This window comes from Barbatula barbatula (genome assembly GCF_947034865.1).
Source record: "Barbatula barbatula genome assembly, chromosome: 14".
NCBI classification, from domain to species: Eukaryota; Metazoa; Chordata; class Actinopteri; order Cypriniformes; family Nemacheilidae; genus Barbatula; species Barbatula barbatula.
Genome location: NC_136777.1, coordinates 5,553,262 through 5,572,381, shown reverse-complemented (window position 1 = coordinate 5,572,381; position 19,120 = coordinate 5,553,262). Strand labels below are relative to the sequence as shown.

Genomic DNA, 19,120 nt, shown 5'->3' with positions numbered 1-19,120 from the left:
TTGCAGTTGCCAGAGCAACCGTACCCATTCACCGCCATCACGTCAAAAAAATGAGTTCATTCAACCCTTCCAGCGTTGGAGCAATTTCACCGCCATTCTGTTTTAAATTAAGATACAATGGGCAAAGGAAAAATCCAGCCTAGATCTGTTCGTCATTGTCCAAGGAATGCAAGATCTACTAGGCGCAAAGACAAAGCAATGTTGCTTAATCTGACAGGAATCTGCAAAAGAAAGCGGCTGGTTAGCTCTGCTGGTGCAGCTGTAAACAGCCATGAGAATCCATTAGTTCTCACTTTAGAGCCCTGAAGAGAGATCTCAATGCTGCCAGAGGACCATAAAACCTGAAACAAACAGATCAGATCTAATGGCGCTTATTCTGGGGATTGTGAACATATACTATATATATATATATATATATCTTCAGATTATATAAGCAAGGTTGCAGACAGATGACAAATACTCAAATCTTTGAATGCTGAAACATCCTCACATGGATCCCCCACAGACATCTGCCAATTTTCAGAGAGCATGTTTCAAATGACTTTGAGAAGATAGGTTTGCCTCTCTGTCATCTCAGGTCCCACTAACATCTACCTGTGCATCTGCAGGTACTTATTTGCAATTACAGTGTACTTTCCACTTCAAAGATGCAACAACTGTCGTTGGAATTGTTTACACTGCTTATATTGTGAATCAGTGCTCAAAATTACATGTGTCGAAAAAACTAAATCTGTAAATGTAAATACTACATTAGAGCGAATTCCCGAACCTCTTGCATGCTCTTGCTTTAAAATAACTTCCATTCAAAGCTCAACCATGACATGAATCTCCATGAAACCCAAATAATTTCCAAAAACAACAAACAGAGCTTTCAACCCCATTAAAACCCCAAACCCCAGCCACTGTATCCAAGATACAAAATAATTACCGTAAATGTTATTGTATTCCACCTATAACAATAACAGGCTACGGTAAGTTTCTTATAACAGATTGAAAGGCAGGTGAACCTGCCAAACAGGCTCCTGATGTTGATATTCGTGTCAAGGTTCCAGCCAATTGGTACTGATCTGTGCTCAAGGGAAGTGATCCGACACTACTGGGAACAGCAATGCCTACCGAACCAGCACGCAGCGTCGCTCAAAACATGAGTCCTGTGAAGGTAAATATGAATCAGATGCATCCTCGGGCGTTCCGTTTCGCCACAAAGAGTTAACCGAGACGGGCGAGGAAGATTCCGATATCAGATGAAAAGTTCATGAGATGGCCTTAAATAGCTAAAGGGAGAAAGTCAACACCAGCGTAGAGATCAAGATGGCACAAAACATCAATGGGAAGGGGAAAAAAGCATGCATGCACGCTATCAGCGGTCTTATCTTTCCTCTTCCTAATGATTTGAGTATGCGAGCGGCCTCAGAGGCTTGAGAGATTTATGGGAAAATAAACCTCCTGAGTCATAACATAAGTCTTTCTGCTCAATATCAAGAGCCTGGAGCATGTTCTTTCCCTTTTTTAATTCGGGATGCTGTATTGAAATGCAGATTCTCAGTGTTTGTTCTTTCTGTCACCGGAGTCGGAGAAGATCAAGGAACAGACATATACGGGTCTAGGCCAGAGCTTTCTAAATGGTGGCCCGCAAACCAAATAAAGGCTGTCAATCATTCCAATCCAACCCTAATGGTTCATGTTCATTAAAAAAATAACATTCACAAAAACGACGAGAAATGCCACCGATGTGCCATTTTCCTAGTAAAATAACATTTAAATTATGAAAAGATATAGACATGTGATAATGGATTTATGAAATTGTGTGTCGAAACTAAATTATTATAGCGCATGCAAGCTTTTGTGACCCATAGTTAACTTCCGCTATACATCCGTAAAGAATAGAGTCTCTGTAAATTATTTGGTGACCAGTAGAAGTACCGTTACTTGTCTAAACTTAAATAAATAATGACGTTACACAACGTTATATAAAAAATACACAATAAAATTCAACAATTTATTTTTATGATACTAGTTTATCCATAAAAAATATTAATATGAACTAATATCACATAAATAAAATATGAATAGCTATATTATTAGCCACTAGCCAGACCGATAAATATAAGTTAACAACAGGTTTTGTACGTGCATCCAATGAAAAAGGCCCTACAACACTGCCTCTCATGAGTTATTCTGAAAAATAAATATAAACATATTTATGGGCATTTTTATCTCTTTCAATAAAATGTTTCCCTCCTTCTAAAGCATCCTTTCTTTTGATAGAGCAAACACTACAATTATCTATACAAATACTGTTGTGATCTACACAAGCACTCTTGTTTACCAGTGTACAGTCAGATCTGTCTCGGCAAGCTAACAGAGCCGTAACACCAAAGGCAGAAAATGATCACCAGACCCACCAGATGTCTGAGAGAGTAATGCCGCCTTTGTAGCCGGAACGTCACGTTACGGAGATGACTGCCCTGTTAAACCCTCAGAGATAAAGTGCTCCAGCATCAACCGTAATCCACCAACCCAGCATCAAGACATGTCGTTTCACAGATTCAGCAGACATGGTGCCAAAGCATATATATATATATATATACAGTACATCAGTACACGGACACCCGGAGCCCCCCACAACAAAGCTTTTAAAACTTCCTGGGAAAACAATAGAGGGGACAAAAAGTCAACAAACCAAAAGAATGTTAAGAGGAATGTGAAATAAAATGGAAGAGAAGGATGAGTGATCCCTTGTCTCGAACCAGAAGCATTCTTTCCATTGATTCAGAGTTCAAAGAGGAGCAAGAGCTATAAAAACCTCATCGTCTCCAAGCAAATGGTCAGTATAGACAGCTCGACATGCGAAAGAATAATAATCATCTCTCTGCGCCACAGTCTGGGACTTGACAAGCCAAATGGGTTGTAGAATCTAAACACATCAAACTTGAAAAACAGACATCAGATTTGATTGCTGGTGGGTACAATCTGATATATACGAGCATGAAGCTACTGTTGAACGATCCCGATGGGATCTCGCGGACGTGTCTACTGTGAAAACCGGTGACAGCAGGTGAAAGAGGGGTGTCTAGATGACCAAGTTGGAATTTGTGGAAATATTTTCTCTCGCTTTGTTATGAACGATCACCCTCTAAGATCTCATCCTCTGGTCTCACTGGGTCAGGGTGGGGCTCTGGGCGATTGCGCCTATGTGTGCGAAGGTTTCACAGGGGTCGCCACATGGAATGGGCGAGTGGGGTTTTCCTGGAAGTACATCACACCCGGCTGCGTAACTGTAGCCTGGGCCGTGCGGGCGGTGCATCTTATCACTCTGTTCAACATCCACCTGAAACAATATTTGCGCATGAGTGTTCAATTTAACATTTGGGTGACCCTTCAGCGTGGTTATGAAAGGCTGTGGTGTGGCCCAACAGGAGGATGCAACACATGATCAAAAGGAGAACTGTAAAGATAAGTATATGAAGTAAAGCCCATTGCCTTCATAATTTCACAGATCAAAAGCAAAATAAAAACTAAACACGCTAACATGAAGTCAGTCAAAAAGACTGTAATAAAGATTCTTCCAATGACACGGCACAACAAGTCACTTTGAACCTGAAGATGTGACTTCGTGTCCAAAGAGATGTCTGTGACACTAAAATAAGTTGCCTACACCTGCACATCCAAATAAAACAGAATAAATAAAAGATCATCTCAACATTTTAGTTAATACACTAATACTTTATATCTTACTATGACTGAAAGGCTAGTTTTATTGTAAGTAATACCTAGTTACTTGAAAACAAATATGCTGTTAAGTTCAGGGAAACTGAAACCGACATACAAAATACAGTAAGTTCCAAAATTGACTAATATTTTCTTTAAAATAACATTTCCTAATAAAATTACACAACTGCAAAAATATTTTTGAATACTTTTCATCAGTCTATTCTGAGTCATATATTGGTTAAAAAAAGCTTAAAAATGTGACCTCTTCTGACTTTTTTTGTAGTATATCCGAGTAATAGTCAAAATGATCCATTTTCCTTATATGCCAAAATCATTAGGATATTAAGTAAATATAATGTTCCATGAAGATATTTTGTTAATACATCAAAACTTTATTTTTGTGAATGGATGCAGCAAAATCGTGAACAAACTTCCCTCGCCGCTGCCCGCTCTTTGGGAATTACCCACTGAAGTTTAGTCCATCTTTGTAAAGCTTAGAATTTCTGCTTCATCTGCTCTCCACGTTAAAAAAAACCTGTAGTAAAAAACGTAAAAACAGACAGGAAGTGCCTCTGGACCGTTGATGTTTAAGTCTTGTGGAATGATCTATACGATAAACTACTGGTTTGCTGCAAAATCCATCAACCCAGATTTTCTTGGTTAGTGGAACAGTAGAACAAAACTATCCATAAATACTTAAATGAGCTCTGGTACTGTAAACGCAGAAATTAGGGACTCAGAAGGAGAATGGTGTGGTGTGAATGAGTGCAGGGAAGCACATTCCTCCTGCTTGATTCCAGCAGATTAATGATGTGGGAAAGGCTCCTGAAATCTTGAGTTATGTGCTGTTCAGCAGGGCTAAAGGTTTTGAACCTGATCTCGACCTGTCATTGAATCCAGACCTCTTCTTTTCCTCATCTTTCGCTCCCACTAAATCTCTTCTGCTTGTGCGTTTACGAATCGTCAGTACATTACAACTGTCACGTTACACACCTGGAAGGTTCACTGGTGCTCTAATGACGAAATATCTAAAGCTCTAATGTAAAAGAACAATCACGCTGTGCCAACTGTAATGGGTTTCTCTGCCGGGAAAATATGCACTTCATTATAAAACAAAACAGGCAAGAAAATAATGATGAGAAAGGCACCATTAAACCGCCATTTGAGCTGCGCAAGGACCCTGCAAGGAAACACTAAAGGAAAAAGTAGAATGATCCTCTAAAACAATTTGGTAATTGCAGTAGTGAGTGCTTTGGTCATTCGGCACGGTTAGTCTAGGTTCACAGAGGCTGCACGTGTGTGAGAGACCGGACTGCGGTGGGGCAGCGGTCTCGTCCTGATCAAGGTTTCTCAATCCCTAATTACATACAGAGAACTGTGGTGGGACAGAACCAGAGGAACACCACTGACCCTGGAAGAGAGACTAGGGTGTGTGTGCATGTCCAGAGCAAGTCATACTGATGTATAAACATAACTTTGAGGCCAAAAGCGGGTGTGTTTGACCGCGGGAGAGAATCTGAAATGATAAATTGCTTGCGATGTTTCTCGTTGAATAAAAGCATCTGCTAAATGTAAATGATAAAGGTATGCAAAAAGGGTCCGGCTGTCCAGGGGCTTTTCTGCACAGCGAGAGGCGGGCTTAGGAGGTGGATTTGCACGGCAACTGCGACACGACAAAACATCAAGGGCTAATTCTAGAACAAGGAGGCAGACAGACCGACTGACTGACAGGCGGTCAAGAGAGCCGGAGGAATTCGTCAACTCCTGCCCACAGGTCTCCATTTCCCGTGTTGATAATCCTGCGTAACCCCACTCACATGTTCCAGGGCAGGTAACTGCTGCTAAAGCTGCCACATGCTTCATATTTAAAGGCTACGGGCCGTGTGGGGGGACAGGAAAACTATGCTCAAACTGCTGGGGAGGGGGCGCAGACAGAAGGAGCCTGAAAGAGATACAGGATATTAGATATTTAATAACGTTTATAGATGGTATTATGGACGCTTAAAGTGGATTGGTACAGGTCACCTGACTCTGATGGTGTAAGCTAGATGGACGGGATTGCCTATTGCTAATGCTGTGAGATTTTGCAGCAATGCAGAAAACCTTCTTAATATCATACTAAGAAAAAAGATCTAGATAAAATAGTAAATTATTTATAGAATTTGGGTCACGTCCAGACCACAAAGCTGATATGGTTTGTAGGGCGCATCTCTGATAGGAAGACAATGACTGGATCGGAGTTGAAGTGATCCCCAAAAATAAAAAAGATTTCATCATTTACTCACTCTCGCATCATTCCAAACATGTAGGACTTCCTTTCATCTGCCGAACATAAAAGATTTAGAAAAACATTGGTAACCAAACAACATTGGACCCCATTGACTTCCATTGCACGGACACAACACCACTGCAACATTTCTCAAAATATCTTCTTTTGTGTTCCACAGAAGAAAGAGTCATATACAGGTTTAGAACAACATGACAGTAAATAATGAATTACAGATTTTTATTTTTGGGTGTACTGTCCCTTTAAGAGGACCCCAAAAACAACACGCAATAGAGTGCACAATAGCTATCTGCACGATATGATTTAACCGAAATATATTTTGTCTAGTGTGGATCAAATCTCACAGCACAAGTTTACCAAACTCACCTTCAGCAAACAGTTCCGAGTCCATTCAATTACAAAATACACTTCTTGTGAACAAACAGTAACCGTATTCAGCACTGTAAAACAGAACAGACAACCGTATTCTTATGCTCTGTGAACGCAGCCTGAGAGAATCAGAAACGGTCCGAGCACCGCAGCCAGACGTCTCACTGAGTGAGACCTCACTCTGGCCTTGTAAACACATTCTCCAGTGGTAAGGCTATCTGCAGCAGTGCACTTGTGCTGGCTTTGGGGCTGGGTCACGGGCAGCCAGCTCTCCTTTAAGCCTTCCTCACAGGGTCTGCCAAGAGGAGTCAGGCTGGTACACTGTGCAGCTCTCGCAAAGCCCTCTCCCACGGCTATTAGTGACCATTCATCTGGGGAGCCTGGGAAAATGCCTCCGAACCCACCAGAGCGTCAGGGAGAACAGCCTGCCAGGTGTTCCCTCCCCCCTCTGCCACACCAGCACTGTAAGCCCTGGCACCTGTGGGAAAAAGGATGGGCTTTGGTAAGAAAGGGAGGTGTGGAGAACCATGCCACCATCTTCCTTTCTCCTCCTCTTTATCCATTAATACCTGCTCATCATCGGATCAAACACACTAATGGGGAAATGTGAGTATTGGTAGACAATCTCACATCCGAGTCACCGACAGATGTGCGTGAAAGTGCAAACAGCTGCCCGCGATCTTTGGTGAGTCGTAAGTGTAATGCCTCAGTTTGACCAAAATTGATGGAGGGCTTCTCGGTTTACACTGTAGGAAACTCATTTAGTATGCATGACACCAGACCAGAAGAACATCAGTGCTGCTTCCAACTGGGTGAATAACCTGGGTTAACAATGGATAACAAATGACCTGGAGGAAGTGCCCAAATGACAAACCCCATGAAAAATCTATGGTTACCATAGTTTCCAAAAAGAAAACGCATTTTTACAACAACCTCTAGTAACTTGGTCTTTAGCCAAGATTATCCAATATGTAATTTAATTTATAGATATGTACCTTATATGACTCCACAATGTTAGGAGTAAAACATTTAGTTGGTTACAACAAGGGCTGTCGTGATATCGGAATGTCACTTTGCAGTTATCGTGGGCAAACTCGTGGTGACGATATCATCATGATATTTATTCCAACGTTGTTTTTTTAATAATCAAATAATGCTATCAGTAAAAGGTATATTTAATTTATCCCCATATACCTTGTCAGTGAAATGCAAGTTTATTTGACAGCAAAAGTCTGACACCAAAATGCTTTATCTGGTCCATTGGGAGCGGTGTATGTTAATTTTCATATACTTTTGATAAAGTAACAATACAATACAGGGCTAAAAACAGTAAAGCTACTTTAAGATCGCCCGTAAAAACCTTGTGGAATCATTTAGAACAACTAAAGTTCTAAAAAGACCGTTTAACTTGATTTTCAAGAAGGTCTTTGGCAGAAACGTTTGCGCAACAACCTAATTTGCTCATGTTCTCCATCTAAACCTAATAGTTCTATGTTAAATTTGTACAAGATTAGGTGAAAGCACTTGAACTCATCCAGCACATCAGCGGGGTCATACAGTGGCTTAAGAGACTGGCATAATGAGATAATGAAGAAAATTCTTCTCTTTGTGTGAGTGCTACTATCACAACGTTCATCTCATTCCACACATCATTATGTCTTAAAATTAAAAAAATAATCGAAACGCTGTACTTTTGCCCTTTTCAGGGTAGAAAAGCTTGCACAAATGACCATAAAAAACATCATAATCTGCTTTCTTCCAGCAGCAAACATTTCCTTGGTAAGTTTGCCAAGGGTCCGGCTCGTGCTCACACCAAGCCAGAGCATTTGGTGGGAAAAGTTCCCCCTTTCCCGCCCTCTCCAAAGCATAAATAAATCAACTCACTATGAGCTAATGGGGAAGCATGAGGTAGCCAGTCAGGGGGAATCTACGAGAGCTGACATTTGGAAAGTGGCCTTTGCAGCTGAAAGCACAGCAGACTTCTCAGGAAATGTGTCGGCATGTGATGTGCATGCAGGATGAGATGTGGCATGTGCGCCGAAATCTGCAGAAACAACCACAGACAGGTCGTAACAGACACATCTTTGCTCAAGACATGCATGATATAACAGCATAGAATAAAAGAGGGTGACAGATACAAGAGAGACAAATGATCTCATATGAGTCATTTTTCAACAAGTCAGCTAGCAGGCTAACTTTAAAATTATAATAAGAAATTATAAGTGATCCAATGGGACTGAAAAATTCCCTCAACTGAACAATAAACGTGTTCATGTGTTCAGATCACAACAAGACCAGCAGGAGCTGATGTATTCAACAGCTGGAGAGGTCACGTTGTTTGACCGGCCAATGACAAAACACTGTCACACACGCACAAAGACAGAATGAGAGATTTAGCCTTGTCTGTGATGTTTCCTCACGCTTGAGTCTCCCGTGCGCAACTCTGGAAAGGAGATCAACAGGTTAGTGTTTGACCTCCACACTGAGCATGTGACCCTTCCATCTATTTCCCCGTCAAAGATCAGCTCCATTTCCAGCCGGAGGCCTAATAATACCTTTAACGCTTTTTGTTTATGGACACATAAGCAAAGGAGACAGTCTGTCCGTGCGCACACACCCTCGTATTTATTATGCTCATCTGTCAGACATAATGAGTCAGTCTTTCTGATATATTAGATGATAACCCGCTTCTCACCTGGCCTGAGGGTAACACATTGCGGTTTTTCACAGACTTTGTGAACACTCAAAAGCAGTGATTCATGATGTTCTCGTCAGTTTGGCTCATGACATATCTGAAATCGATCCGGAATGAGGGACGCTGGGGACACACAATGTGTCAGGAGTGAAAGTTGAGGTCCGTCTTTACGGAGAAACAAGCAACAGAAAAAATGGACACAAGAATATAAACATTGAGACCTTTTCCACTATCAGTATATCGAACATAATCTCATTTGAATTCCCTCCTTCTTTGGAAACTCAAGGTTCAGATTAAGATTCCAGCTGCGTATCAAACATCATTTGTGTTGCCTAACCCAAGTGCGGCCTAAAGCTGCTTTGAAACAACATGTATTGGGATTTCATAGACTTACAGAGGCAGAAAAAAAACAGCCAGAGCTGGGCACCTATGCAGCGGCGCTGCCGTGCCTTGCCGTGAGAGGGACAGCAACATCTAAATGGAATTTCGTTTTATGGGTTTAACTGCCCTGTAATCTGCCTCTCTCAGCAGGACCAGGCCCATGCAGTGAGTCAGCCTTTTACAGGGTATAAGTGCTACCTGTGCAAGAAGAAGCATCTCCTTCAGACTCCCTCCTGCCCCTCCTTCTGCTTTCACAGGACGGGGTGAAGGCTATCGTATGAGAGATACGGGACCAAAGACAATGAAAGACAATGACAGAGGACCGTCAACATCTTTCATTGTCGTGTGTGATGATGTGACTAACTACATGGCAGGCATTTCCCACGCTGCCAAAATCTAAAGCTGAAAAGTGATGGTTAAAAGAACAGTTCGCCCAAAAATGAAAATTCATCATTAATTCCCCCTCAAATTGTTACAAATCTGTATAAATGTCCATGTTCTGATGAACACAGGGAAACATATTTAGAAGAATACTTGAAGCCATACAGTTCTTGACTACCATGGTAGGAAGACTTGCTTTCTTTGTTGTCTTTGTTCTGTTGAACACAAAAGAAGATATTTTGAAGAATGTAGGAAAGCAAACAGTTGTGGGGCACTTTTGACTATCACTGTAATTTTCCCTACTATGGTAGTCAATGGGGTCCAAGAACTTTTAGGTTACAAGCATTCTTTCAAATATCTTTCTCTGTGTTCAACTCAAGGGTACAGTAAGTACATGATGGCTTTTATTACTGGGTGAATTTATATTTATAAAAAAATCATTTTGGGGTGAACTATCCCTTAAAAACCGACACTGAACCCAACAGAAAACCCACAGGTATATTATAGTGGACCAAATTGTTGTTACTTAAGTTCAGGGAGTGTTTCTTAAAGGTACAGCAGCAAACAAAAACATTTGCCACAAAACAATTTTATGAACAGTGTAAGTAAACTTCAGATGGGGAAACAATAAAAAGCATATGATGGGAACCCTTTAAAACAAAAAACTGGTACTGGTGAAACATATTAACCGGATATAAGATAAAGTGGAAGCCAAGTTAAAAACATCCCTCACATCTGTATGATGGTGGTAGAGATACTCCTGGGAGGAGGCTACGTATTTTTCCTGCTGGCATGCCGGTGTGGCATCAATTTCTCCGTTCTGTTTTGATATATCTTCCTTCCTGCTGTGGGACCGCAGTGTACGGAGACACAGAATGTCTAATGAACGGAGGGAAAGACTCAGGTCTTCACTTGCAGCTTCATCAGAGGTAATTATATATTTCAATAGCCTAAAGAAAATTGTCAAATATGCAGGCGCAACAAATACCTGTCATATTTTGACAGGTACTCTCGGTATTGTATTTGAAGAGTGCGGTGGTGTTTGAGGTTCAACTGAACGCCAGGAAAAATACATCAATCAAAATAGTTATACAATAGAAGACACTAATAACATAAGGGCTGGGTTTGTGCGTCAGTATCATCTAAACTCCAGCCAACGGCATGAGGTGGATATTGCCATTAAATATTGATAGCAACAAGTCTAGAATGTTTGCTCGATATCATTGCTTGGTTGTATAACCTACAACTGTCTTTTAACCCTTGTATGATGCGCAGAAAGGTACTCGGAGAGACATTTGTAAAAATACTTACAGGAACACTTCACCCAAAAATTAAAATTCTTACTTTTCCTACTATGCTTTTTCCTACTATTCTAGTAAATGGTGGCAAATAACTGTTTGGTTACAAGCAATCTTCCAAATCCTTATCCGTGTTCATCTATATGAATATTGATCCTGAATAAATATAAAGGTCTAAGGTTAAAGAAACATGAAAATTTTTTGACAATGGTTCTCACGGACCCCAACACCACAAGGTTTAATGACTACGTTTACATGTGCACCAATAATGCGATCATTTCCAATGATCAGAGTAAGGATTTAACAGTAACATGTTTACATTTCTCTCTCTCGTTTACATGTGAAACCGGTTCTACTCGCCCAGTTCTGCGCGCGCCTCGAACCGGCGTTGGCCCGGATGGGGAGTGTGGTTTACACACTGCACAGCTCAACACTAGCTGGCCTCCATTACACATGCAGTTTTAATTATTATGATTACTTGCTAAAATACTCACTTCAAACGATGCTCTAGGGTACAGTAGGTGCATTACTGGCTATCGTTTGAATATATTCGCGTCAAATACTTAACGCCTTCCTCCGGATGTGCTTCTATGATTAAAATGTCTCCAAATATGTGTGCTATACCTTCAAGGCAGAGCGGTGTGTTCAGGGTGACATCTTTCTTCGGTTTGGGCTGGATCTTCTGGTGTCTGGCCTCTTGACACTGCCTCACCTTCTGCTCCACTGAATCTCTTATCAAAGAGCCCACTTCCTGCATATACAGACACATGCACGTTTGCACACACACACATATGCATTCATAAGAACAAAGATAACCCCCTCAAGCAAGGTTCTGTAATCAAACATGACATTGATTCTAAACCTTTTCTACAGAGCTCAAAATTAAACTGAAAAGTTGCATGTGGAGTAAACATCACTGTGTGAACCTAGACGAAAAACAACATTCAATGTCTTTCTTATTTTCTGGGCCATTCAAAAAATCTTATAAGGAGAGAATAAAGATAGGAGGGGGGAATCCCCAGGAGTAGATCTATAATCCGGATTTCTGCAGTCTCTACTGAAGTGTATGATCACATACACAAACAAACAAACAGAAACACGCCCTCTCTCCGGTACCTTCCTGTGCTCCGTAGAAAACCATCTGGCATTGTCTTGGGCGCCTAAGGGCAGTATGTGAAGATCCACCAGCACAGCAAAATTCCCACACTTTGACAGCGAGAGAGAGAAAGAAGGCTCATCATTAGGTAAGGCTTAAACAAAACAAAAAAAGTCAAGAGTTGATTGAATGACACATTCAGATCTGTACAGAAAGGCACGTCACACAAACCCCGTCGTCTCCATGCATCTGTTTCGCCCTCCCCTCTCCCAATGACTTTTACAAGCGATGTAAACACACCTCATCCGCATTATATCAGCAACCCGATACGCTTGAACCCAAATACAGTGCTGTTAAACCCAAAAGCTTGTGGCTAAAATCATTATTTAGTCACACGTATACTTTCCTAATGGTCGCATTTTGGCTGCAGGACTTCATGCGAAGTGTTTCAAAAGCGCTAGTCAGCAAGTCAGGGACAAAAAGGCATGAGAGCCAAAGCCGTCTCGGCTATTTAAGTGGTCACTACATCTCCGCTCCAGACCGGCCTTATTGTGTTTTGCACATGAGCGCTCCGGTCCGGTCTGACAAGGGCCATTCCCGGACCACCCACGAGAGGACGGTGAGCAGACAGTCAACACCTGAACTCCAGACGACATGAGCTGACTAATGATGAGAAACAAGCATGATTGACCGGGAGAGATGAGCTGATGACATCACAGGACGGGTGTGTTAGTGAAGTAATGATGCATATTGCAAAATGCTTTTTAAAACACACATGCATGACAAAAAATAACACAGTACAGAGCACATTCTAGAGCACTTGGAAAGCGTCTGATAAAAGCCTGATAAAACATGATTAAGTGAGTGTGGGTTTTAGTGTGCCCTGGAGAGGATCTAAAGTGGCCCGGGCAGGGCGGGCTGTAATGCCTTGATTTGGGTCTGTGTTCTTCTAAGGCCAGCTAGGAAGAGATGACGTGAGAAAGTAAATTAGAAGGGTGTGTTGGGTAAACCCCATTGTTCAGCCCCACTCACTTGCTGCGCTCGTTCTCTCTCTTGCTCTCTTTACGTCTCCAGTCTCTTTCTCGCTCGTCCCATAAGCAATGATTTATGCCTCCCCATACCAGAGGAGTCTACAGCAACTGTAAATAAAACGTCTCCAGTGCTCTTGTTTGGCTTCAAACCTCCCAATCCATCTCCAGTCAAGCAGGATTACGGCACGTTATTAGCACAGAGACAGGCCGCTTTGGCCAGATCGTGCCGCCAAATAGCTTTGTTTTTTACATGAAAGCATTTTTTCTCTAATTGCCGCGTTGTGTACATGAGTTTTTTTTATATTAAACACAACCATGCTGAATTTAAGGGGCGGGCTGCCCTCTAGTGTTAGACTTTGAATGTGTGTTTTTAAAGATAATAGGCTGTTTATAGAGGATCTTTGTTAAAGGTTATGTTTCACTGGGATACTTAAAGACTTCATGTTGGTCTACTGTGGCACCCAAAGCCAAGAAAGAGTTAATCCTCCGCAGACGAGCGAACAAAAAAGTTGAAACAGAGGCATCCTTATGTATGAGGGGGAAACTATGTGTGTAGTACCGGACAGCAGATCCTTCAGAAACACTGGTTGGCTTTCTCCCCATGCCTTTGTGATTTGGTCATTCTGCGACTGACCAGTGGTTTCGGCTGACTGCCTTCCACAATTACTGTGGCGTGGGAAAGCAACGGATGGGATAGACAGGAACTGTCAATCAGGCAATGAAAAGCGTCTCAGCGCCGATGCGTCCTCTTACGCTAGCTGGAAGTGCTGTGCTATCGCATGCTGTTCTGTTTTTCTCCACTTTCTGTTCAAAATGCAAACTATGCCATTACAGATGACTGCAGGAATGTTCCCAGTATTAGAGAGGCATGTTGCCCCTGCGTTTCCAGGCCCTGTGTAAATCACTGGACTATGGGACAGCTTGAGAGAAACAACTAAATGGATTTGCCTAATATGGGAGTCTGTCTTAATATGTGATAACATGGGTCAACTGGAAAGGCTGGTTAGAAATAAGGAGCGTTGGACAATAGGGGATGTTAAAGGGCTTGTTCCCCAAAATCATCATTAACTTAGCCCTCGAGTTGTTTCAAACCTGTTTACGTTTCTTTGTTCTTTTGAATGCAAAAGAAGATATTTGGAATAATGTAGGAAACCAAACCATTCTAGGTCACCATTGACTTCCATAGTAGTTTAGTTTCCTACTATGGAAGGCAATTGTGCCTCAGAACTGTTCGGTTACAAACGTTCTTCCACCGATCTTCTTTTGTGTTCAGTGGAACATTGAAAACATGAGGCTGAGTAAATGATGACAGAATTTTCATTTTTGGGTGAACTATCCTTTTAAATGCATTGCGCATTAAAGGCATTGTGAAATTTGGCTACGGCAGTTAAATGCTCCCTCGAAGCGTCAGCTGAATAAATAAATGTAAATGGCAAAAAGCTGGACAATCAGACCCCTGGGAACTTTTGCATCGATTCCAGTCACCACTCATCCAGTCAATTAAACTAAATAAAACAATGCAACATTCTTGTAAAGCATAAAATTGATTTAGACATTTGGATATTTATTTGTTTGCGAAATCTAAATACAAAACAAAAACTAACATACTAGATCTATCCAAAATCTATTATTTGGCCAGTGAAAATTTTTTTATGTAATCTTGGATAGATTTACAGAGATGGCCATTAAAAATATGTTTTGCAACTGCAAACGGTTTTGTAACAGAAATTCCTTGCTGAACACACAGCTGAACCCAGAGGTGATCTTTTACACCGGCTCTTTTAACAATCCTTAAGCGGATACATGAAGTTTAACTTACATAAGTTCTTAGAAATGTAGGTTGGGTTTGCTTATTGAATGCACTTTTTTATTTTCAATGCTTTTGTTTATAATGTGGAATTGGTCTGCTTAATACCCACAAATGATTCTCAAGCAATTCTCAATTCAACACATCGTAGTCAACTGTGATACTGTATCCAGGAAATCCTTTACAGATCTTGGGGGGGTGTATTCATCACTTAAATGGCAGTAGTGATTTTTGTGTACAAAGATTGAAGAATGAACAAGCGGTGCTTTCTAGCGCAGCTCCTTTATTCTTTTCCATTTACTTTTGTTTGTTTCTCCCTGTTGAATCCACCTGAGGCTTCCTGTGGGTCAATAACCTGCCGATTACACCTGCCGATTACTCTTACATTTCTCTCTCTATCTGATCAACGTGCCCTGCCAGAGACACCACAAAAGCTTGAGAAACTAAACAAACAATAAAACAAAACATCGGTAAATCAGTCGTCGCTGCTCTGATCGAAGTCCTCGGCCTGTCGTAATGCTAAGCTGTTCTATTTTCTGCTTAGAAAAAACATGAAGCAATGACAATCTGTTGCAGCTTTTCCTCCTGACCCCCTGGCTTTCCTCTGCATCACTTGCAGTTCCCAAGACGCTACCTTCTCTTATCTCTGTTTCTCTTGCCCTCTCTCTCTGATTAGTCTCGGGCAGTCAGCCCAGGAGCGATCATGCTGCATTTGCCCGTTCGCTGCTGCACCTCCCTGCCCTTTTACCATGCACCGCTATCGCTGCTGTAAGAACCAGACCCCTTTCTATGCACTTAGCTATGGGGCTAACATTAACCAGCCACAGATGTTTATGCTGTGAGAGAGAGAGAGTGAGAGATAGAGAGAGGGCATAAAAAGCAGTCTCACTCAATAAAACTCCCCCCTCCGTCTAGCTCCTTCTTTGTCTCTATGTAAGAGATGCAGGTCGACGAACAGTCTCCGGAGCCTTAGGGAACTCTTTAGATCTATGGGTGTTGCCTGTTAAAAGCTTAAACTATTGGTCTTGACTTGCTGATTTTGTACGCTATAAGTCACCTGGCATTCCCTAAACAGGATCAACATCAGTGCTGTTGAGAGTCATGAGACACAAACAAGTTTAACTAGATTTGGGCAGAAAATATGAATGCTGTTTTTAACCCTGCAAAAGTTGCTGCAGTGCTAGGGTGATCTGGGTGGTTGCCAGGGCGTTGCTATGAGGTTGCCAGTGTGTTCTGGGGGTGGTCGGTATGTGGTTTCTAGAGTGGTTGTTGCCAGGATACTGGGATGTGTTGATAACGGCTTCTAAATAGTTGGTTGCTAAGGTGTTCAGAGTGGTTTCTAGGGTATCATTTACAATTGAGATTTGACATTTGAGATTCCAACAATTGAGGCTTTTTATTTATCGTCTGCCAGGTAAAAATTCCAAGTCTGATCATTTAAACAAATAATAGAACACATCTTCTCAATGAACCACATGGTTTGATATATGTACGCAAACAGTGTGGGACGTGGCGCACAATGCTTTTGCAATACCCGTAACCCCAAGTATGAACAATAGTGATGTTTGCGTTAGCAAGCACCGCAAATGCATCAATAATGACTAAGATGGACGTTATTTTTAGGAACTCTGTGTGCTTTATGAGTAAAGCTCTGGATGTTAGCACACCTGAATGGGGCGCAGTGTTTTATAAGACAGGTCACAACCCAGAAGCTAAATTCCACTAGCAAGAATGGGCAGGAATATCAGCTGGTAATGCTCCACAAACAATCAAACGATTTGAAGAGGTTCCTTGGAAATCCAGTAAATATAAAGTATTGGGAGACCAAAACCAAACGAGGGCTGGTAAATAATAATTACAGTTACCAAAATTAACTGTAAAACAGCACAAATGCATTGCAATGGAACATGCCCTGGTTATAAAACTTGATTCTTCCCACGTCCGTTACAAGCTGCATCCATCCCAATTTTTCTTCCCTGTTTCAGAAATGACAACATATTTCCTTGATCCGATGACAGCAAGGGGATTCTCGGAGGTCCGAGTGTGTGGTCCCTATCTACCAGGGAAGTCGACCGAGCACATAAACCAGAGCCAAGACATCTGTCATACTACCCAGCACTTAACATTCATGGGCAAAAACAAAGACTCGCACTCTCCCACCATCTCATACACCAGATGGGTATAACAGTGGAGCGGTGTGGCAGGTCTTGTGTAAATATTCGGTGTCTTCTGAGGTGTTACGACAAGAGTCAGGGCCTGAAGCTTTCCATTTCCCTGAGCTGATTTATATAGAGGAAACATGACATTCGCAACCAGGTGCAGAGCAAGACCTAACCTGGTACAACAAGTATGAAGGGAGGGGTTATGTGCTCAAAGTCTCGATATTAATTAAAGGTGCCGTTTTCATTTCTGCACCGCTGGCATCGCCAAACACAACTTGGGAAATCAACCTTTCAAAAAGTATTCATATACAAGTATTCATATGCGAAAAATTGCACCCTTCACTCTTAACATGCATTGACGCTTCCGTTCCAAATGAGTTGCTCTGCAGAGACTGTTTGTTTAGTTCTAGTGCAATGTGAGAACTGGGCCAGCTGATGGTATTGTTTGTCTCCCTGTGGTCACAGTGTTGGGCATGACAGTTCCTTTCTCAGGGAGAGCAATATATAACAGTATCATTATGTGCAGACTGGGAGGGTGCATTGGTAAGAGGCTCTCTCCCACAATGAAAAACAAAAAAAAAGGAAAGATGATGAGTGAGAAAGACAGAGAGAGGGAAATATGCAGTCTGGCAATAAACACAAATGTGTGCGATCCGCAGCAGCGTCCAGAAACTAAATTTAAAGCTTTCGCTATATGAAACATCAACAAAGAAAACGACCTGGGGCTTTTTGAGTGCTTTAAAGAAACATCTGATATGCATTAGCACTGACATTAATTCGTCTGGCCCGTGGATGAATAGACAGGGTCAGTCCAGCATGTGTGCGGCCCAGAAACTGGGAAGAGATATTGGGTTGGATAGAGACTTGCATTATTATCCAACCTCAAGCTGAGACATCACCCGGGAAGGGATTTTAAAAACAGTGACCAAAATATGATGCTTATAGGTTTATATGAAAGATGGAAGTTATTGTGCCATAAGTAAACCCATAATAGACAGATGAAGAGAATATTAAAAATGATAAGCCGTGTTGTATAACAACATAACGATAACAATAAAACCGCTCAGTCTATGCTACTGTACAGGGCTTAAAACTATAGTATGCATTCCTGATGAGACAGCCCCCTCTCGTGTTCAGAATATGTAGTACATTAAAATAAAAGTAACAGTAAACACCTGCTTTTTCAGGGTTATTCTCCAATCTGAAAATACAGCAAGTTATAACATTGACAGCCAACACAAGCATCATATGTTATTGCATTGTCTTGACCATTACTATGTGGTAATACATTTTCCGTGGTACTCACAGTGCTGAGCATTACAACCAATCATAGACAGCGCACGAACGTAATGACCAATCAGAAGTGAGTTTCATGCTGTCAGCTTCATGCATTATAACACGAACTTATAACAGAAGTCACTGTTTCAGAGAAGTTTTTCGCTCGCTTTCTGTTTATTCCTGGTTTAAAGAAATGGTTCAAGCTGCTAAAGAGACAATGTGAAGAGTGACTAGTAATGCAAAACCCGCCATAATCACCCTCAAATAGTTTGTCTGCTAAGACTATTAGAATATCACATGTAGTTAAATGAGTTTAATGGTCCTTGTTAATGTTCAAATCACCAAAGCAAACTCACCCCTACCCCATCTCTAGCTTTCGGCTCGACTAATGTCCATCCTGTGCACTGTGCACCTTACTGCTGATTGGCTATAAGGTTGTTTTGGTACTCGGCCCGAGATTTTTTCTAAACAAGCATAATCCGGAAATCGGACACCACGCCTTTAAAGTTTTATTTGGCATTTAAAATCATGATAACAATATCAAGAGCAATAATATCCGTTTTTTTTCTTAAATCAGCCTTACATTTACATTGTGTAATATTGGTGTAAATATGGCACATT

The 19,120-nt window shown here is 41.5% G+C and overlaps 1 protein-coding gene across 1 annotated transcript in view; it reads right to left on the bottom strand.

Moving 5' to 3' along the window:
- Positions 1-19,120, bottom strand: part of slx4ip (SLX4 interacting protein) — a 33,063-nt gene that overhangs the window by 13,001 nt on the left and 942 nt on the right. The window contains exons 2-3 of the mRNA XM_079473779.1: positions 12,242-12,331; positions 11,750-11,876 (exon numbers count right to left, since the gene is read on the bottom strand). Of these exons, the coding sequence (XP_079329905.1) occupies positions 11,750-11,876; positions 12,242-12,331 (217 nt within the window). The remainder of the gene's footprint in view (positions 1-11,749; positions 11,877-12,241; positions 12,332-19,120) is intronic.